The sequence below is a fragment of the Mirounga leonina genome, unplaced genomic scaffold (assembly GCF_011800145.1).
Source record: "Mirounga leonina isolate KUSES-001 unplaced genomic scaffold, KU_Mleo_1.0 Mir_165, whole genome shotgun sequence".
NCBI lineage: Eukaryota > Metazoa > Chordata > Mammalia > Carnivora > Phocidae > Mirounga > Mirounga leonina.
In genome coordinates, this window is record NW_023270415.1 from 45367634 (window position 1) to 45387199 (window position 19566).

At 34.3% G+C, this 19566-nt stretch overlaps 1 protein-coding gene across 6 annotated transcripts in view; it reads left to right on the top strand.

Moving 5' to 3' along the window:
- The window catches only part of VPS13B (vacuolar protein sorting 13 homolog B), a 767339-nt gene that overhangs the window by 36608 nt on the left and 711165 nt on the right, over positions 1-19566 (top strand). For all 6 annotated transcript variants that reach the window (XM_035011614.1, XM_035011613.1, XM_035011619.1 and 3 more), the window contains one exon: positions 19205-19328. In XM_035011614.1, coding sequence (XP_034867505.1) covers positions 19205-19328 — 124 coding nt within the window. The remainder of the gene's footprint in view (positions 1-19204; positions 19329-19566) is intronic.

A 19566-nucleotide genomic window follows, 5' to 3' on the forward strand; every position in this document is an offset into this window, starting at 1 on the left:
TGCTGTTTTCCAGAATGGCTGCACCAGTTTGCATTCCTACCAACAATGTAAGAGGATTCCCCTTTTTCCTCATCGTCGTCAACATCTATTGTTTCCTGTGTTGTTAATTTTAACCAATCTGACACATGTGAGGTATCTCATTGTGGTTTTGATTTGTATTTCCCTGATGCCAAGTGATGTTGAACATCTTTTCATTGTCTGTTGGCCATTTGTTTGTCTTCTTTGGAGAAATGTCTGTTCATGTCTTCTGCCCATTTCTTTATTGGATTTTTTGGTTTTTTTTTTTTTTTTTTTGGTGTTGAGTTTGATAAGTTCTTTATAGATTTTGGATACTTACCCTTTTTCAGATAGGTCATTTGCAAATATCTTCTCCCATTCTGTAGGCTGCCTTTCAGTTTTGTTGATTATTTCCTCTGCTGTGCAGAAGCTTTTTATCTTGATGAAGTCCAATAGTTCATTTTTGCTTTTTCCCCTTGCCTCCAGAGAGGTGTCTAGTAAGAAGTTGCCATGGCCAAGGTCAAAGAGGTTGCTGCCTGTGTTCTCCTCTAGGATTTTGATGGATTTTTGTCTTATATTTAGGTCTTTCATCCATTTTGAATTTATTTTTGTGTATGGCATAAGAGAGTGGTCTAGTTTCATTCTTCTGCATGTTGCTGTCCAGTTTTCCCAACACCATTTAATTGAATAGACTGTCTTTTTTCCATTGGGTATTCTTTCCTGCTTTGTCAAAGATTAGTTGAACATAACAGTTGTGGGTTCATTTCTGGGTTTTTAATTCTGTTCCATTGATCTTTGTGTCTATTTTTGTGGCAGTACCATACTGTCTTGATGACTACAGCTTTGTAATAGAGCTTGAAGTCTGGAATTGTGATGCCACCAGCTTTGCTTTTCTTTTTCAAGATTGCTTCGGCTATTTGGGGTCCTTTGTGGTTCTCTACAAATTTTAGGATTGTTTGTCCTAGCTCGTGAAAAATGCTGTTGATATTTTGATAGGGATTGCATTAAATGTGTAGATTGCTTTGGGTCATATAGACATTTTAACAATATTTGTTTTTCCAATTCATGAGCATGGAATGTTTTCCCATTTGTGTTCTATAGTTTTCAGAGTACGGATCATTTACCTCTTTGTTTAGGTTTATTTCTAGGTATCTTTTTTTTGGGAGTTGTAAATGGTATGGATTCCTTGATTCTTTCTGCTGTTTCATTATTGGTGTGTAGAAATGCAACAGATTTCGGTGTGTTGATTTTTATATCTTGCGACTTTCCTGAATTTTTGTGTCAGTTCTAGCAATATTTTGGTGGTCTTTCACATTTTCTACATAGAGTATCATGTTGTCTGTGAATAGTGAAAGTTCGTCTTCTTCCTTGCTGATTTGGATGCCTTTTATTTCTTTTTGTTGTCTGATTGCTGAGGCTAGGACTTCCTATTCTTTATCTCTGCTCTAAACTTTATTCATTCCTGGTTTTGGGTTTACTTTTTTTATAGTTCCATAGTGTGTAAATTTGGGTTGTTGATTGAGATCATTCTTCTTTTATAATGCATGTTTTTACAGCTATAAGTTTCCTAGGTATTGGTTTAGCTGCATCCATTTGTTTTGATAGGTTTTATTTACATTCATCTTATTCTGTAATTTTCCTAGTGATTTCTTTTTCCACCCGTTAGATGTTTACATAGTTTATAATTTCCCTTCTGTTACTTATTTATAGTTTTGTTCCATTGTAGTAGTAGTAGATACCTTGTAGGATTTTGAACTTCTGAAATTTATTTAACTGTATTATGGCCTGACAGATAATCTATCATGGAGAATGTTCCTTGTGTACTTGAAAGAGACAGAGCTGTTTATATTCTTTTCTTCCTTCCATTCTATTTTATATATATATTTTAAGTAATCTCTACACTTAGCATGGAGCTTGAATCCACAACCCCTAAGTCAACAGTCACACACACTACCGACTGAGCCAGCCAGGCACCCGTCTTCCTTCCATTAAAAAAAAAAATTAAAAAGCGAATCTGGAAGTATTTCAAGATAAACGCAAGAAGTTGCAAAGAAAAAGAGAGCTCTCTTACATCCCTTAACCCAGCCTCCCCTAATGTTAACATCTTGCATAATTATAATATACTATCAAAAGAAATATACATTGGCACAATCCAGTTTATTCAGATTCACTATATATGTACATGTGTGTATATGAGTGTATGGAGCTCTGTGTGTTTTATCACACTTGTAGCTTTGTGAAACTACCACCACAATCAAGATACAAAACTGTACCGCACTGCAAAGCCTCCTTGTGCTACTCCTTTATAACTATACCATCAGCGTCCTTGCCCTCTGACCCTGGCAACCATTAATCTCTTCTCATTCTCTGTAATTTTATTTCAAGGATAACACATAACAAATGGAATCATACAGTATATAATTTTTTGAGGTTAGCTTTTTTTACTTAGTATAAATCCCTTGAGGTTCATCCAAGTTATTGTGTTTAACAGTGGTTTGTTGTGTGTATCAGCGAGTAGTATTCTGCCACACATCACCGATGTACCACAGGTTGTGTCACTGTTTATCCATTGAACAACTTTTTGGTAGCTTCCCATTTTTGATATTACAAATAAAGCTGCTCTGAACATTTGTGTACAAATTTCTATGCTTATATAAGTTTTCATTTCTCTGGGATATATGCCCAAGGTCACTATTGTTGCATTCTATGGGAAGTGCATTTTTATTAAAAGAAACTGCTAAATTGATTTCCAGAATGACTATGCCTACTGTACATTCCCATGAGTAGTATAGGAGTGATCCAGTTTCTCTGTGTCCTCACTAGCATTGGTTATTAACTCGCTTACTTTTTATTTAGCTATTCTGATAAGTATGTGGTGATATCTCATTGTGTGTATTTTCCTCAGGATAATTATGTTGAACACTTCTCATATGCTTATTTGCCACATGTATTAGTGAAATGTGTATTCATGTTTTTTATTTACTTTCTAATTTGAATGTTTTCTCAATGTTGAGTTTTCAGAGTTCTTTTGTATATTCTAGAAACAAGTTCTGTGTCAGGTGTATGGTTTGCAAATACTTTCTGCAGTTTGTAATTTGTCCTCTAATCCTCGTAACAGGGCCTTGTGGAGAACAAAAGTTTTCAAATTTGATTAGGTCCAATTTATCAGTTTTTCCTTTTATGCATATGTACTTTTGATATCAAATCTAATCACTCTTTGCCTAGCCCAAGATAGCAAAGATTTTCTTGTACATTTTTTTCTAAGAGTTTTGTAGTTGTAGGTTTAATTCTGTAGATTTAAGTCCAATTTATTTTTGCCCCTTGCTTTCCATTAATTCTGTAATGCAGTTTGAGTTAATTTTAATATAAGGTGTGAAGTTGAGTTTGAAGCTTTTTGCCTACGGATGACCACTTTTCCAGCACCGGTTGTTGGAAAGGTTGCCCCTATTCCATTGAATTGCTTTTTTACTTTTATCAAAAAACAATTTGGCATATTTACATGGGTTTATTTCTGGGTTCTCTATTCTTTTGCATTGATTAGTACCACACTGACTTGAGTACTGTAGTTAATATAGTAAGCCTTGGCACTGGGAATTGTGTATCCTCTCACTTGATTCTTGTCAACATTCTTCTGGCTATTTGAAATCGAACCTTTCTCTTTCCAGATAAATTTTAGAATGAGCTCGTCGATGTCTAGGAAAACCTTGTTGGGATTTGGCAGGAATTGCCTTAAATGTATAGATGAATTTGGAAGGAATTGTCATCTTTTCTATGTTGTCTTCTAATTGATGAACACAGTATGTTTCACGAGTTATTTAGATTTTTCTTTGATTTCTTTCATTAGCATTTTGCTTTTTCAGCATATATATCCTGTATGTGTTTGGTTAGATTTATACCTAAATATTTTCTTTGGAGTGTTGGTAAATGTTACTGTGTTCTTGATTTTGGTTTCCAGTTAGTTAGTTATCTTTACATTATGCAGTTGATTTTTATATGTTGATCTTATGTCCTGTGACTTTGCTTCAGTTATTTACTCTAGAAGTCGTTTTTGGTTTTGGTAGATTTCTACAAGTAGAGAGAGTTTTATTCACTTTCAATCTGTATGCCTTTCCACCCTTTTTTTAAATTACAAGTTAATATTCTTTACTGAATATGCGTCCATGATGCCATTGTAAACACTTCAGCAAAGGTCAGTAGTGACATCACTGTTGCAAAAGCCAGTGGACATTTTTCATTTACTTTTTAATCACTCAACTGTGATAGTTGATAATTTTGATCTTTTTCTGAAAACTTCAGTTTCTGTGGCTCCTCTGATTGTTTCCCTATCTCTTGGCACCAATCTGGCTTCTCTTGTGACTTCTTTTTTGCCATCCATCCCAAAATTTATATTGAGTTTCTAGGCTTTCAATATTTTAATCCTGTCCTTGGATAATTTTATTTTCTGTGGATTTAGTTATTATATGTTGTTAATGCATAAAATTCTTAGAGTCCAGTCTCATTTTCTGATCTCTAACATCAAGAGCAAAATGGATCTTCGCTTATGTGACCCATAGAATGTTCCGAATTGAATTAATCTTAAATCCTAAATCCTTTCCTCCTTTTACATTTCCTATTTCAGTGTACAATTCCATTATTTACCTTCAGTCCAGAAACCCTGAAGTCATCCTTAACTTTACACACTGCTTTTATTCAATTATTCATCCATTACTGGATTCACTGCTATACTATCTCTTGAATATGGGTCTTTCAGTCATCATTGGTACTTCTCTCCAAACCATTTTTCACACTGCCTCCAGGAATGATATTCCTAAACTGTAGACCTGATTGGTTAACTCTTGTGCTTAAAATTTATTAATGGCTGCCTTCCTGTTGCTTCTGTAGTTCTTCTCAATCTTTTTAGCCTGGCTTCCTGAATCACTTTCTCTTATCTCATATTTCAGGTTCTCTAAATCATTTGTAGTTCATCACACTGACACTGTATTAATTACTGTAGAACCTAAAGAAATATAATGTATAAAACATAATAAGCAGTTCATTTATGGACATGGATAATAGATGAGAATGATTTATCTGAGTTAATTTTCATTGCCTTATCAATAAAGTCCAGATGCTTCAATTCCCACTAATATATTGGCAAATTAGAATATACTTACTTCAAGTTTAGTGTAAGCTGTATCTTAAAATGTCTTTTGTCCTTATAAAAATCCATTGAAAAAATTCTGTTCTTCACTATTTGTATAATCTATTTGATGGATGAATTTCACAAAATTTATGTTTTGCCCCTTGCTTTCCAATACTCTAGAGAGCTTTGATTAATTTAAATATTAGTATAAGAAAATCTGTTAATAGAGGCAAATCTACAAAAATTAAATACAAATATTTTTAAAAGATTTTATTTATTAGAGAGAGCTAGAGAGTGTGCACAAGCAGGGGGAGAGGGAGAAGCAGGCCCCTTTGCTGAGCAGGGAGCCCACGTGGGGCTCAGTCCCAGGACCCTGGGATCACGACCTGAGCTGAAGGCAGGTGCTTTACCAACTGAGCCCCAGGTGCCCCACAAAGAGTCAAAAATTAAGTACAGATTCTTTTAGTTTTCCATTGCATTTCAACACTGCTATTTTCTTCCTTTGCATATAGATGATTAAGAATTGTATATAATAGTTGTGTATTCTCTCTATGGCAACATGGAACTTTGTATTACATATGAAAAGGTCAAAAGAGATTAGTGTATTTAACTTCACTTGCTTTATTATTGTTTGCAATTGACAGTAATAAAAATCTCTCAAGATCTACAAAATTATTTTAGTTTATGTATAGTTTGACTTTTTTTTTAAAGATTTTATTTATTTGAGAGAGAGTATGTGTGTGAGTGGAGTGGGTGGAGGATAGGGCAGAGGGAGAGAGAGAGAGAGAGAATCTCAAGCAGACTCTGCACTGAGCACGGAGCAGGGACTTGATCTCATGACCCTGGAATCTTGACCTAATCCAAAACAGAACTGACACATAACCAGCTGAGCCACCCAGGTGCCCCTACTTTTACTTTAATAAACTGCATTGTTCTTGCTTAAAAAAAAAATACATACTAGAATCTTTTATTATGGCATGTATAAGCTTAAAGTAGATGCCATATGAAAACTAAACTTGGCATAAACTGGATTTTTGGTTAAATAAATTAAACTTACTGAGGAAATTTTAATTATTGTTTGCCATGTTGGATTTTTTGAGGGGTCCTCTTGTATTTGTTTTATCCTTGGAAAGTTTTTCCCTTTTATTCTTTTGAGCTGAAAATGGTATTTTCATTCTCTCATAGCTCTTCTTAGGAAGAAGAAAAGTCACATTTGGATTCAAACAAGTAATGAAGTCTTTTATTTTTCTGAAGGACGTTCTAAGAATGTTATGAATGAATGAAAATACGGGGTTGTAATAGAAGTGCCAGTACAACCTTAATTACAGTGTTCAGTGTTGTGGACACTATAATTTATATGTTTCAATGCTGCAAACAGGAAACAATGCTGGTTTGATACTTTGCAGCTTGGTGGTGGTTGCATGTTCTCTTTTCCCTTTTAGCCTTAAGCCGTCTCAATGTGTTGTCTGGCATAAGTAATAATGAAGAACACAGACTGCAGCTCCTAGTTTTTTACTTCTGTTTGGTTCCCAAGCTAGTCTATAGGTTCCCTTCAATTCATAAAATGTAATGGTTCTCTGATTTTCCTTCTGATAATTAGATACTAATTTCCTTTTTCCTTGAACTTCATTTTGTCATTTTTTTTTTGTAACTTGGGATATCTAGTACTTAGAAACTACTGAGTCTATATATGAACTGGGTTTTCTATAGACAGATAAGAGTTGGGTTTTACGAGTCTGACAGTTTCTGTTTATTAATTGGAGTGTTTTAGATTATTTTGTGTGGCTTTTAGTAAGGTTGGTCTTAAGTCGAATGTCTTTTTGTTTTCTATTTGTGCCATCTAATTCTTGTTCCTTTTTTTTTTTCTGCCACTTTTGGATTAGCTGAGTATATTTGAGCATTCCATTTTATCTTTGTTATTGGTTTATTTGCTATCTCCAGTTTTTAGTGGTTGCTCTAGGGTTAACAATATGTATGTTTAGCTTACATCATCTACTTTCAAATAATATACCACTTCAGTGGTAATGTAAATATTATTCTTTAGTATGCTTACAACAGTATTTTGCTCTTTATCCCTTGCCATCATTTGTGCTAAAGTTGTTATAACTCTTCTATATATATTATAAATCTGCAATATGTTATGATTCCTTTGAACAGTCTGTGTTTTAAGAAATTAAAAAACAGGAAAAAGTGTTTGTTGTATTTATCCACATAGTTACTTCTGGCATTCTTAATTTTTTTATATAGATCAAAGTTTTCATCTAGGAGCATTTTATTGAGCTTGAAGAACTTCCTTGAATATTTTTTATAGTCCATTTCATCTTGCTGCAGATTCTTTCAGCTTTTGTTTGAGAAGTCTTTGCTGCTTTCTTTGCTTAACAATTCTGATTTCTAGATTTAACCTTTGGGTTAACTCCTGCTTATCTGCTTATGCCTAGGACTTTTCTAATAGCAGCTCTATCTATTTTCTATTCAAAAGAGAACAGCAAGAATTAGAATGAGAGAAAAATGGCTAACTCTTAGAAGATGAAAGGATTTTAGTGAGAGCAATAGAAACAGCTTAAAGTAATTCCTTCCTTTTTTGAACTAAAAATTTCAAGACTTTAACAAACTCTAATATTTGTCAAAAATTTTCACTTTTGATAAGCTGTTTATCCTTGTGAACTTTAATTTCCTTATGTTAAATAACAGTATCTTATAGGATGTTTTTGATGTTTATGAACAATGAATATAAAGCTTGCATTATTGGTACCCATAATACTTAGAATATTATTTTACAGTATGACTTATCTGTTTACTTTAAAAAAGTTCCTTTATAAATAATGTTCTGACGGTGAAGACTCTTTCTCTTCCCACTTATCAACTGGTATCTCCTGCATACCATTGTGCAGAGTATCCTAAATACCACCTCTATTCTATTTTACTATTTTCAGGCTTTTTTATGTCTAGACTTAATGGAGTCTTTTCCTGTCTCAATTTACTCAACAACCACTTACTCTTTAACCCACTGTAATCTGGCTTCTTCCCTTACTACTCTAATAGAACTACTCTTTCAAACTTCTGTAATGATCTATTAGTATTATGAGTAAGTTAATTTTTGTCCTAATTTGAGATAATTATAAATACTGTAATATTCAGATTTGATATCTTTTTGGTGGAGAATTAAATTTGTCCACATTGTCCAAAGATGGAGTAATTTTGAGAGAATCTTGTTTGGTGTTGATGGTTATTTTGTGCATCTGCATACACACAGGTGCTGCTTCTGATCAGTATTGAGTTAGTTGTTGAGATCTTCCCAAAGTCTAGGCTCATACCTGTGTAACAGTGCACTCTTTAACTCTCCTGGCAGGTTTTGTTCTTTGCCTCAACTTGTCTAAATGCAGACATCCTTGCAAATTAGATCTCATTCTCAATTTTAGTATCATATTTATTAACACCATTATTTGCCTCTGAATTGCATTTGTTTTATAGGGAAAATAGGAAATTTCATTGAGTATATATAAAATTATTCTAATATCTACAGTGCAAACAGCAATGTCCTAGAAGGGGAAAATGTTATTTAGGGTTTTCTGTATTAAGTAGTTAATGTTAACAGAAAATTTTCATGTGTCAGAGAAAAGCCAATAAGAGATTGAATACACCTTTATGAGATAAAAAATTATCATTATTCCTCTTTTTCAAATGAGACAGATTTTAAACTGTTAAAGAGTATGGGTTCTGGAAAACAAGTTTATTAGATATATAAATTATTCTTTTTAATAAAGAATACATTGTTTTCTTATAATAGTTAAAAGTATTTACATCTTTTCTTGACCATTGTTTAAAGCATGAGTATAAATGGACACTCAAATATAGAATAGTTGTTAGGGGGTTTCAAAACAAAATAAACAAGTGTTTCTTATTGAAACAGGAATATGGTAAACATTATGGCTGTTGAGTTTTTCCCTTATTGTCCCCCCCCTTTTTTAAAAGCAGCATACTTAGTATTACACCACTTCTTTAGGAGTAAAAGTCCCTTTCATAGCTAAAGTAGAAGGAGTCATTATAATCTGAATATTTAAGAATTTGTGAATTTTATACTTGCTAATGTTGTTACACTATATAATTAAATACTTTTTAATCTTTTATGTCATTCCTTTAAAACCTTTAAAATTCTCACTTGGCTTTAGTAGTACTATTGAGAATGTACTCATGGTACTATTGGGAAAATTCTGTGCTTCACTGAAAATTTATCTGAAATGCATTTTTTTCTTATTAGAATATTAGGATATTCTGGGAGTTTCCCCCCTTTTTAGAATTACATATGATTTGATGTTTCCAGTTTTTTTCACCCATACTTTTTCCTAGGTTACTTTTAGATCTTATTTTACCATGTTGGCAACATTATAACTTTTACACTTACATATGTTTAGAATATGCTGTTTTGATAATATGCTGTAGTTACATATATTATTTCCTTGCAGTAATGTTTATGTATTTCTATATATGTGTTTCTATTTCTCCTAGAAACTTAGGCCTATTTTTTTACTGCCACTTGCTTTCCTTTCTCTTTTTAAACCTTCACTCTTTCGTTAGATGTTAGCCAAAGGGATAACAGTAGAAATGCCTTGTCATCTTGGCAGTACTTTTGCCAAGCAAAAATTCTGTGCTTTTTCCTCCCTAGCTGTGGAGGTGGTCTGAATTTTTTGCCTTACATGATGAAAACACTGGGTTATAATGCGATTTCAAGTGGGATAAATGTTTATCCTTACATTTTTATTAGGACAAATGTTTTAAAGCAGGGACCATCAAACTACGGTCTGTGGGCCTAGCACTTGTTTTGGTAAATAAAGGTTTTTTTTGAAACACAGCCAATCTTATTTGTTTACATATTGTCTATGGCTGTTTTCATTTTTTAGTGGGCAATGGCAGAATTGAGTAGTTGAAACAGACTATATAGATTGCAAACCTAAATTTTTATTGTCTGGGCCTTTATAGAAAAGTCTGCCTACCCTTGTTTTAAAGTATGTGACCATCCCAAAATTGACATTTAATTCCATTAAAAGAGTGTAAATACTATATATTGCTTTTTCTAGATTGATATGATAGGAATTTGCATGTTTGTAATTACTCAAAATTTAGAGAGCCCACAGACACTTATGTTGAGTTGATATTTTCAGTGTGGACAGTATAGTTTTTGTGTATATTTATATTTTTATGTATAAATAGATGATTTGGAAAGGTAAAGTATTACTTAGTGTTAAATTATCAGATACCCAGATACCTTGCTTGAGTAATACCCAAATAATTTGAGCCCTTAAATTAAGTAATTTTCTTTATTTGGAGACAGAAAGAAAATAAGTTAATACTGAATGGTTAGAAATTAAATTATTAGACTATGTGTGTGTGTATGTATTTTCATGTGTAGTGTGAGGCAGGAATATGGCTAATGGTTCTTGTACCATTTGAATAGTTTTTCTTTCCCACTGATTTATAATGCCACTCCATCCTATTCCAAGTATTCATATCTATCTGGATCTGTTTCTAGGCTCTTTTGTTCTATTGGTTTGTTTAAATTTAATATCGTTCTATCATCATAATGCTGAAGGAGGGGCCATCTGTGTGTGTGTGTGTGTGTGTGTATAGATATTCGTTCATATCACTCTGTGAGGATTTTAATACATTTATTTTAAAACCTTCTCAGTCTGTTCTAGAAGAGTAATATTACTGTGAGTGAATGTCATTGATTTCTTTAGCTATCTTGGCATCAGATTGCTTTGTGCATTTTAGAATAGTGGTTTGTAAGGTTATTTTGAATAGGGTCACTATCTATTGTACCACCTTTTCTCTCAAGCCCTTTTGCTCATCCCTTCTTGTCTAGTGGTTTTACAGTTAACTTGTTCTGGCTTCTCCTCTGGAGCCAAGTCTTATTTTGGCAGTTCAGGGCTCCTGGGTGTTGCTATTGGGTGATACAAAGTTACTTGTGTCAATTCTTACTTGTGTGGTTTGTTTCCTCAGATTGCCTTGCCATGTAGCTTCATGTTAAGTTATAGGCAGCAGTTGGCAGTAGCTCTTTTTGGCCCCTTTTCAAGAATTGGATGTTTTTACTCATTATTGGTTTCAAGTGTTGAGCCTGGTAATGGTCTCCTGCCGTACTTGGACCATTTTGAGTCCTCTTTATTCCTCACCTGCCTCAGTCAGCTCTTATACCTTGAGCATAACTGTATCTCTGCTTCAGTCTGACTCACTGCTTTGAACCTGACTAAAATTTTTTTTTCTTTTTCTTTTTTTTTCACTTTATTGTTAGCATCCTCCAGCCCTAAGTTTTTTCACTTATCTAGTCTGCCATATTTTAGGAGTGTTAATCCGCATCTTGCTTTTTATTGGAAATCTAGTAGCTTCAAATATTGCCTCTATTTGGATGAGCCCCAAATCTTTAACTCTGATTGCCGTTTTGATCTTGACTTGTACGTGTTCAGTTCCCTTGTAGACGTACGTATTGGTTGATGTGCTTTCACCCAAAATGCTACATATCCAAAAATGAGTCTATTATTTACTATAAAATTAGATTTAAAGAATCAGATGGTTATTTCCTGGGTAGTCTGGAGCTTAGAGAGCAGTGTCATCCTGTATGGTTCGTGGTCAAGCATCACACTGCTTTGAAATTTTCAAAGCTCATTAGCATCATTTTGCAAAGTTAGAGTAGATCTAAAAGTTCACGTTTCACTTTCTTAGACTGAGAAGATGGTAGTTTTGTTGACTGAATTAGGATGTAAAGGACAGAGGTTTTTTTTTTTTTTTTTGAAATGGAGGTAAGGGAAAAGGAACAGTCATTTGCAGAGTTTGTTTATTTTACACGTGTTGACTTTGAGGTGCAAGCATTTAAAAACGTTCTCATTGCTACTTCCCACATCATCTAATTTCTAAACTTTTATAATAATCTGTGAATTGTTCGTATCTCTGCTTTAGCTTTCTGTCACATAACCAGAAGATTCTTCTTCCTGAATGAAGTACTTCATTTTGTTAATCTTCTACTCCTAAATTTCATTGACTGACCAATATGTAAAATAAAGCTTAAATTCCTGTAAGGAAGATATTCATGGTAGAGATCATTTACTCTAGCTTTTTATAGCCTCATGGTTCATTGTTCTCTACTTTACCTAAATTGGACTACTTATTCTCTTCAATAGGACATATGATTTTTTCCTTCCTACCTTTCTTGGTTCAGTCTCCCCCTTTTTTTGTCCTGTAGGGCACAGTCTTTTCAAACCTCATGTCCTTTGTGACATTTTACTGACTAAAGCTCACTGTGATCAGTCCCTCCTCCAAATATATTGTACTCAGTACTGTGCTGTTAAGTGGCCTTTTCTCATAGGGAGGAAGTAGAGCAACTGTGGTTAGGATTATGTGATTTAATATCAGTGTGATTTTGAACCATTTAATCTCTTTATGCCTTAGTTTCCTCATCTTTAAATGGAGACACTTTTGCATGGGGAATACTGTCTAATTCATAGGGTTATTAAGAGGATTAAGAGAGATGAGTGTCATGTCATTAGCAGTAGGTGACACATTAGAAGTGCCATAAATAAAAAAAATTTTCTGTTTGTCTTTTCCTCCCTCTCTGCCTTTCTTCTTTCTCTTTCTGCCTGCTTTTTGATCTTTTAAGTTTAGGAAAGGGCTTATAGGAGGGGCTTTTCAGCCAGCCAGAGCTGGGTGTTTATCCCAGCTCAGTCACTTCCTATCTTTTTGACCTTGGGACTTTTTTTTTTTTAAGAATCTAAAAATTTTTAGTCATATAGAAAAAAACTTTCCTACACCTTTTTTTAAAAAAAATGATAGTGAGTATAGCTATAAAATAGATACAAAGCCAAGCAAATCCAGATACGATTTTACATCGAGTTGCCTAATAGTGCCCTTCCAGAACTCTTATTAGCACAGGAATCCTTATATACAACTTAGACTTTTAAAAATTATTGACCTAGGAGGCGCAAAGCCACATGAAGTGGCTGTTGCCCAAGAAAACACCTTTTATTTTAATGCCTCCTGCTGGTTTCCAATCATTATTTCCCTGCTCTTTTCTTTTTTTTTTAATATTATGTTATGTTAATCACTATACATTACATCATTAGTTTCTGATGTAGTGTTCCATGATTCATTGTTTGTGTATAACACCCAGTGCTCCATGCAGAACGTGCCCTCTTTAATACCCATCACCAGGCTAACCCAGCCCCCCACCCCCCTCCCCTCTAGGACCCTCAGTTTGTTTTTCAGAGTACATAGTCTCTCATGGTTCGTCTCCCCCTCTGATTCCCCCTTCATTCTTCTCCTCCTGCTATCTTCTTCTTTTTTTTTTTTTTAACATATAATGTATTATTTGTTTCAGAGGTACATGACCTTGTGACCTCTTAAGCTCTAATTTCCTCATCCTTAAAATACTTGAGGCCTGGCCTGGCGCATATAAGTATTCAATAAAGGTCATTATTGTTTCTTTGTGACATATATGATTGCTGACTAACCTACATTGCTCTTAACCTTTTTATGCATATAAGGATTGTTCGTCAAGAAGGTAAGTAAAGTACCTAGATAAGGGCCGTCTATTTACACTAGTTATTTTCTCTCTAGGTGTCTAACACATAAATACACATTGATCAGGTCTTTCTTGTTGAAGGAAGTTATATGTAAGAGAAGTACAGTTTTATTAATTTACTCAAGCACCCAATCCCCCGTACCCATTTGTCAATTCTGGGAAAAATTAGATAGTAGAATGTGTCTTTTGCCAGAATGCTTCTGTATATGCTTTTGTTCTTTCCTCTCTTAATTTCTGCCTGTTTCACCTTCCAAATATGAGTGGGTCTAACCAATTCAATCCAGTGGCCTAAAAAGAGAGGAGGAGGAGAGGTTGGCAATATGATATATGCCTAGTGATAAGAGGGAAGGGGATGTCCTAGGCAATAATATAGGACAGATTTTCCTTAAATGTGTTGCTGTTAACCAGCGCAGTTTTCTGGCTGGGGCAGTATCTTGGGTCAGGTGGCTGTGTGTGTGTGAAAAGAAGTCAGGAGAGAGATGGCTAATCTGGGATACATGGCTCTGGTACCATTACTTGAGTACTCAGCATGGATCTCAAAGATAGAAGATAGGCCCCACCACACAGGTGTTTATAGTTAGTAGTGATGTCTTTCATTATTAAAATGTAGCCTAATGAATGTTCAGCTTTGGCCTGTCAGATTAGCTATTCCTTCTTTTGGGAGGATCAAGCAAAGGAATGTAAGGGGGCATCAACTTTTCCTCTTCTTGCCCAGAATTCTCACCCTTGATGGGAGAGAAGATGGAAGCAGCCTCTTCTGTGGGTAAAATTGATGTGTGAAGAGATTGGGGACATATGTAATTCCTTAAATGTGCTAGGTATTTTTTTTTTTTAATGACTAAAATTAAGTTGATTAATATTGCTGTCACGGTAGAGGTGAGCCAGAGATTCCCATTTTTATCGTGAAAGTTAGTGAATGTGTTTTCCCTGGCTCTGTCTAGTGTTCTCCAGGTATACCCCAGCTTTGGTGACTTTATTTGGCTGAGTCTCTGAAGTTCAGGTTTACTCTTCGAGATTCTTTATTGCATTTGACAATTGCTAGTGTACTTGCTACTGTACTTGCCAAAGAGGATAAAGGTGCATGTCCTTATGAATTCTGTAGTAGGTCATTTGCAAGGCCCTCACTCTGTCTTTCAGTAGTTTTTGGTGATCAGAGCTTCCAGGTAAGCCTCAGTTCTTTTCTGCTTATCTGCATGCCACAAGGCTGAAGAGTGTAAAGCACATCACTTCTTAATTCTACCTTTCAGTTTTTTTCTTCAGTTCTTTTCTTTCATTTTAACCTCTTTGTCTATTTTTAAACAAGGATTTGGAATGATTCAGCCACCTGTTTTAAGTCATGTCCTCAATCTTATTCATATCATTGTGAATCTGGGAGTTGATGGGTTTCAAGTTTTAATTGACTCCCCCTTATGAGGGCTAAGGTGAAAAGTATGCAACCTGATCCTATGATCTGTCAGTATGAAAGTAATGGATCTATTTACATAGTGTTCACCACATTTTCCCTCTTTTTGTAGAGGAACTTTTGTAAGGAAATGACATTCTTGCTTGTTTCATGAGGAGCAAAGGGCAGTATTTTCAGAAATAGCTATGTGGTCCCCAAGAGAAAACATTCTTTTGCCATGAAATATACTTACCAGACATTTTGGGAAAAATTGCAACCTAAATAAGAAAGATACAACTGTAATGTGTTTGGGGTTAAAAATTATCTCAAAATATTTTAGCTAGTATTTTTGAGAACAGGGTTTCTTTTATTAGAAATTAGAGACTTTCAATGAAGTAAATGTGTCCAGAGTGATGCATACTGTTTAGGAGCAGATGGTGAACTCATAATGATGGAAGTAATTCCAGTTTTAATGGTAAATATTGTAATTCTTGTTTTGCTTTATTTTTATTTAATGTAGTTGGGATAGGATTTGAATGGAAGCTGACTTATAATTGATACAATTAAAATGTAATTGAAATGAAAACAAGTTCAAGTTATCAAAGGGATTACTTTCTAAATATATATGCAACCCTTATTTCCTAACCATAATTAAGAATTATTTGCATTTGCACATTTGGTAGTGTTTGTTTTGTAGTACCTTTGAGTACCATGATTAACGGCCATTTTTAAAGCACACTAAAATTTCAGGTTTATTATAAATTTTGTTTAAGCAAATTATTTAGATTTTTCTTTTGAATAATAAAAATGTGTAGTTTGTAGGGAAGCTTTATTTACCTTTTTTTTTAACTATTTGAAATCTTATGTTTAGTCTATGTACTTTACCTTTTTTTGCTGCTAATAACTTTTAAAAAATAAAATAAAATAAAATAAAAATAACTTCTTTTACTTTAAAATGTTTGTCATCTCATGTATGCCAGATTTATTGGACTGCAGTAGTTTTAGTGCATTTTGGCTGGAATGTTTATTATGACATCACTGTAATCTATATACAGTATGTGATTTCAGATGGTTTTAGTGTTAAATATTTTCATAATTATGCTAGTTTTGGCAGTTCACTTGGAACTTTTTCACATTTCTTTAATGAACATGTTTTACTTCTGGGCTTTTGAGACAACCATATGTTTCAGAAATTAATAGTGTGCTTTTAGTGTTAACGTGCAGAAGTGTATGACTACAGACATTTTTAAGGACGTAAGCTGAACTAAAAGTCATTACAGTAAGGTTTTATTCACAGTAGTAGTCTTTTAGTATTTAGAGATGATAACATCCCCCAAAATAACAGAAGATGTCATTAAAAAGATTGAATAGTGAAGTTGTTTTGTGGAATGAAACACTGTGAAGTTTGTTTTGCATTAACTTAAAATGAACATAAGTTCATATGAGAATTTTTTTTCTTTATGATAGCAAATGTTTTACTTTCTGCTTGTATTGAAGTTTCAAACAAATTTTTTTCTTCTGCTAATATAGCACCAGCATCTGAAGCCATGTTATCTTGTAAATGATTCATCTTATATAATTGTTTTATTCTCTGGTATGGTATTGAATAAGAATTTTTGTTGTCTAAAGGTCTTATTGTTCTTATTCTGGTATCCTATTAGATTGGTAAATGTAGTGATTTTCCTTTTTAATCTTGAAATTTTGTCTGAATTCCTCACCATTCTTGTGTTATAAAATAGTTTTATTGATTAATGAATTGATGAGGCACAGTACACCATTGGTTATCCTTTGTATTGAAACTTTTTTTTTTTTTTTTTCTTAAGAGACGGGGAGGGAGAGGAGAGGGGCAAAGGGAAAGGGAGAGAGAGAATCTTAAGCATGCTCCACCCTCCAGAGTGGAGCCTGACTCGGGGCTCGATCTCATGACCTGAGCCGAAATCAAGAGTCAGACACTTAACCACCGGAGCTACCCAGGTGCCCCTATATTTTTACCTTTGATATTTCCTTATATGTTATCTTTCCTTTAGGCAGAATGTGCTCTTTTATCCTGAAAATAGGAAAAAGAAGATGCCAAATACTTTTACTTTATTACTACCCCATCTATTTCCTCCCTGTATTGCCTTTCTTCTTGAAAGAGCAATCTGTTTATTGTTTCCACTTTAATTTCTCTTTCACTCTTTGAACTATTAATTTACTGCTCCCACTCCTGTCTCTCTGCTAGAACTACTAAATCTTTTTTTAAATATGTTATTGGCATCCTAATACCACATCTTGAAACATAGCAACTAGAATGAAGACTGAGAATATCTTTATAGTTCTTAATGTTACCCCATTTTTATTGAACTGGTTCATGCCTTCAGCTTCTGGTATGGTTCTTTCATCTTAAGCACTGAATACTTTGGCTTTATTTGGCTAATCGTTATTCCTTGTACATGTTACATACATATATACTCCTTTCCTTTTGCTTACGGTTTTCCTCCATTTAGCCTCCAATCTTAACCTAAAACATTCCTATATTCACTTTTATGACCCTGACCTCTCTAGTTCTTCCAAATAGAATGACTCTCTGTTCCTAACTTAACAAAAAGTACTGTGGAAAAAAAAAAAAGTACTGTGTAGAACTGGTTATATATGTTTTCAATAGATTCTGAAATCTTTGAGGACTGGTATGAAATCTGATTTGTCTTTGTACATCCAACAATTAGCACCTAAAAGCATTATATAAACTTTTGTTGAATCAAGGCAGGAAAAGAGTACTGTCTGCATTGTGTAAATAAGAGAATACATTTCAAAAATGTGTTTTGTTGAAGTTTTTGTTACTCATATCAAAGCCCAATGGAACCTTATATCTAATGTGGATAATAATTCAGTAAACATAATTAAACAGGATGCAAAGGAGTCTAAGGATGATTAAGATTAATCATTAAGGTGATTAAGAAGACAGCTTTGATTCTTAATTTAATACACAAATACTGAGAGCCTTAACATATAAACAAAAAATGGGGGAAAGTTAAGATTCTTTCCATTTATTTATTAATTATTATTATTATTATTTGGTGGGCAGTAAAGCAAGGTTTATTGAGTGATAGCAAAGTGATAGTACAAAGTTCCGAGGAGGGAGGGGACCTGAGAGGGTTGCCACCTGAGTTTCTAAGTCCAGGGGTTTTTATGGGCTGTTTTAATCTGATTAACCCTCCCTGCACCTGTCATTCAATCAGATTTTTGTCACATGTCTCTGTCATATGGAAAAGGGTGGAGGGCTCCTTCCAGGGTGGTGTAAAATCCTTTTAAGGGTGGTTTCCTCTCAGGGCGGGGGGCCCCTTGTCCTGCCCTCCTTCCAGTTATCCATCATTCCCCCGCTCTGAAGAGGTAACCTTAACTGCTGTTAGGGAAGAAGGGCAATGACAAATCATATCTACTTCCTGCTGGTGGGGGGGGGGGCATTGGATTGGGTGGCAGTCAGGGTTCCTCTCATCCCGATCTATCAAGGGGTTCCCTGTAGATGTCTGGTTTGACCTCCATGTGAGGCTCCATCTGAACGACCGTTAGGAGTTTGAGGACCTTTATTGGATAGTTGTCCTTAATGATGGCACAGATCCCTGTCGGGCCTCCATGAATGTTATAGGATTTTTTCTCCGTCGATCCCTGTGGTTCTTGGTCAAGCTGCTTCGAAGAATGAAAAGATAGATCAGACAGAGTGGTGGGCAGCGAAGCAAGGTTTATTGAGCGATAGCAAAGTGATAGTACAAAGCTCCCGAAGGGGGAGGGGACCCGAGAGGGTTGCCCACTTTCCATTTATTTTGTATTCAGATGGAAAGTGTTTTAAAAAAAACTTCTGTTAAATTGTCTTCTTTTGCGAAAGCCATATTTAAGAATTTTTTTATGTTATCAAGCGGTTTGTTTAGATACCAACTCAAGAAAGGAAGAATTTGTGGTTTAAACTACTTGTTATTTTTAAATGCTGTTTGAGAGTGCAAATTATAAGAATTGTTTGGCTATTTATATAGATTTTTTAGAGCTAAGAAATTAGTCTAGCTAATCAAATTTAGTAACATAAATTGTATATATTCAACTAAAAAAACCTTTCCTAATTCTTGAATGGTGGCTGATACTTTCCTTTTCTTTAAAATAAAAATAGGATGACCATGAAAGCTGTGGTTCTAATTCTACCAACCGAAGTACTACTGAGAACACGAAATCATCAGTAAAACCCCGAAGAACAATTCAGCAGGCTGCTCCCACAGATCCTGATTTACCACCAGGTAATTTCTAATGAGCTTGGTAAAGCCAAAATTTCACTTGTTATTAATCGTTGTTGTAGCCTGTTGTAGAATGTACACTTTCAATATTTAGTGTCATAGAATACTTAGATTATATGTGTATGTGCATTTGCTCATGACGTAAGAACAGATTGAGTCCAGAGCCCTCAAACATGTCTTTTATTGAAATTTTGATGCTCTTTTGCTGCAGGTCTGTTTCTTAAGTTTCTTTCTTACATCC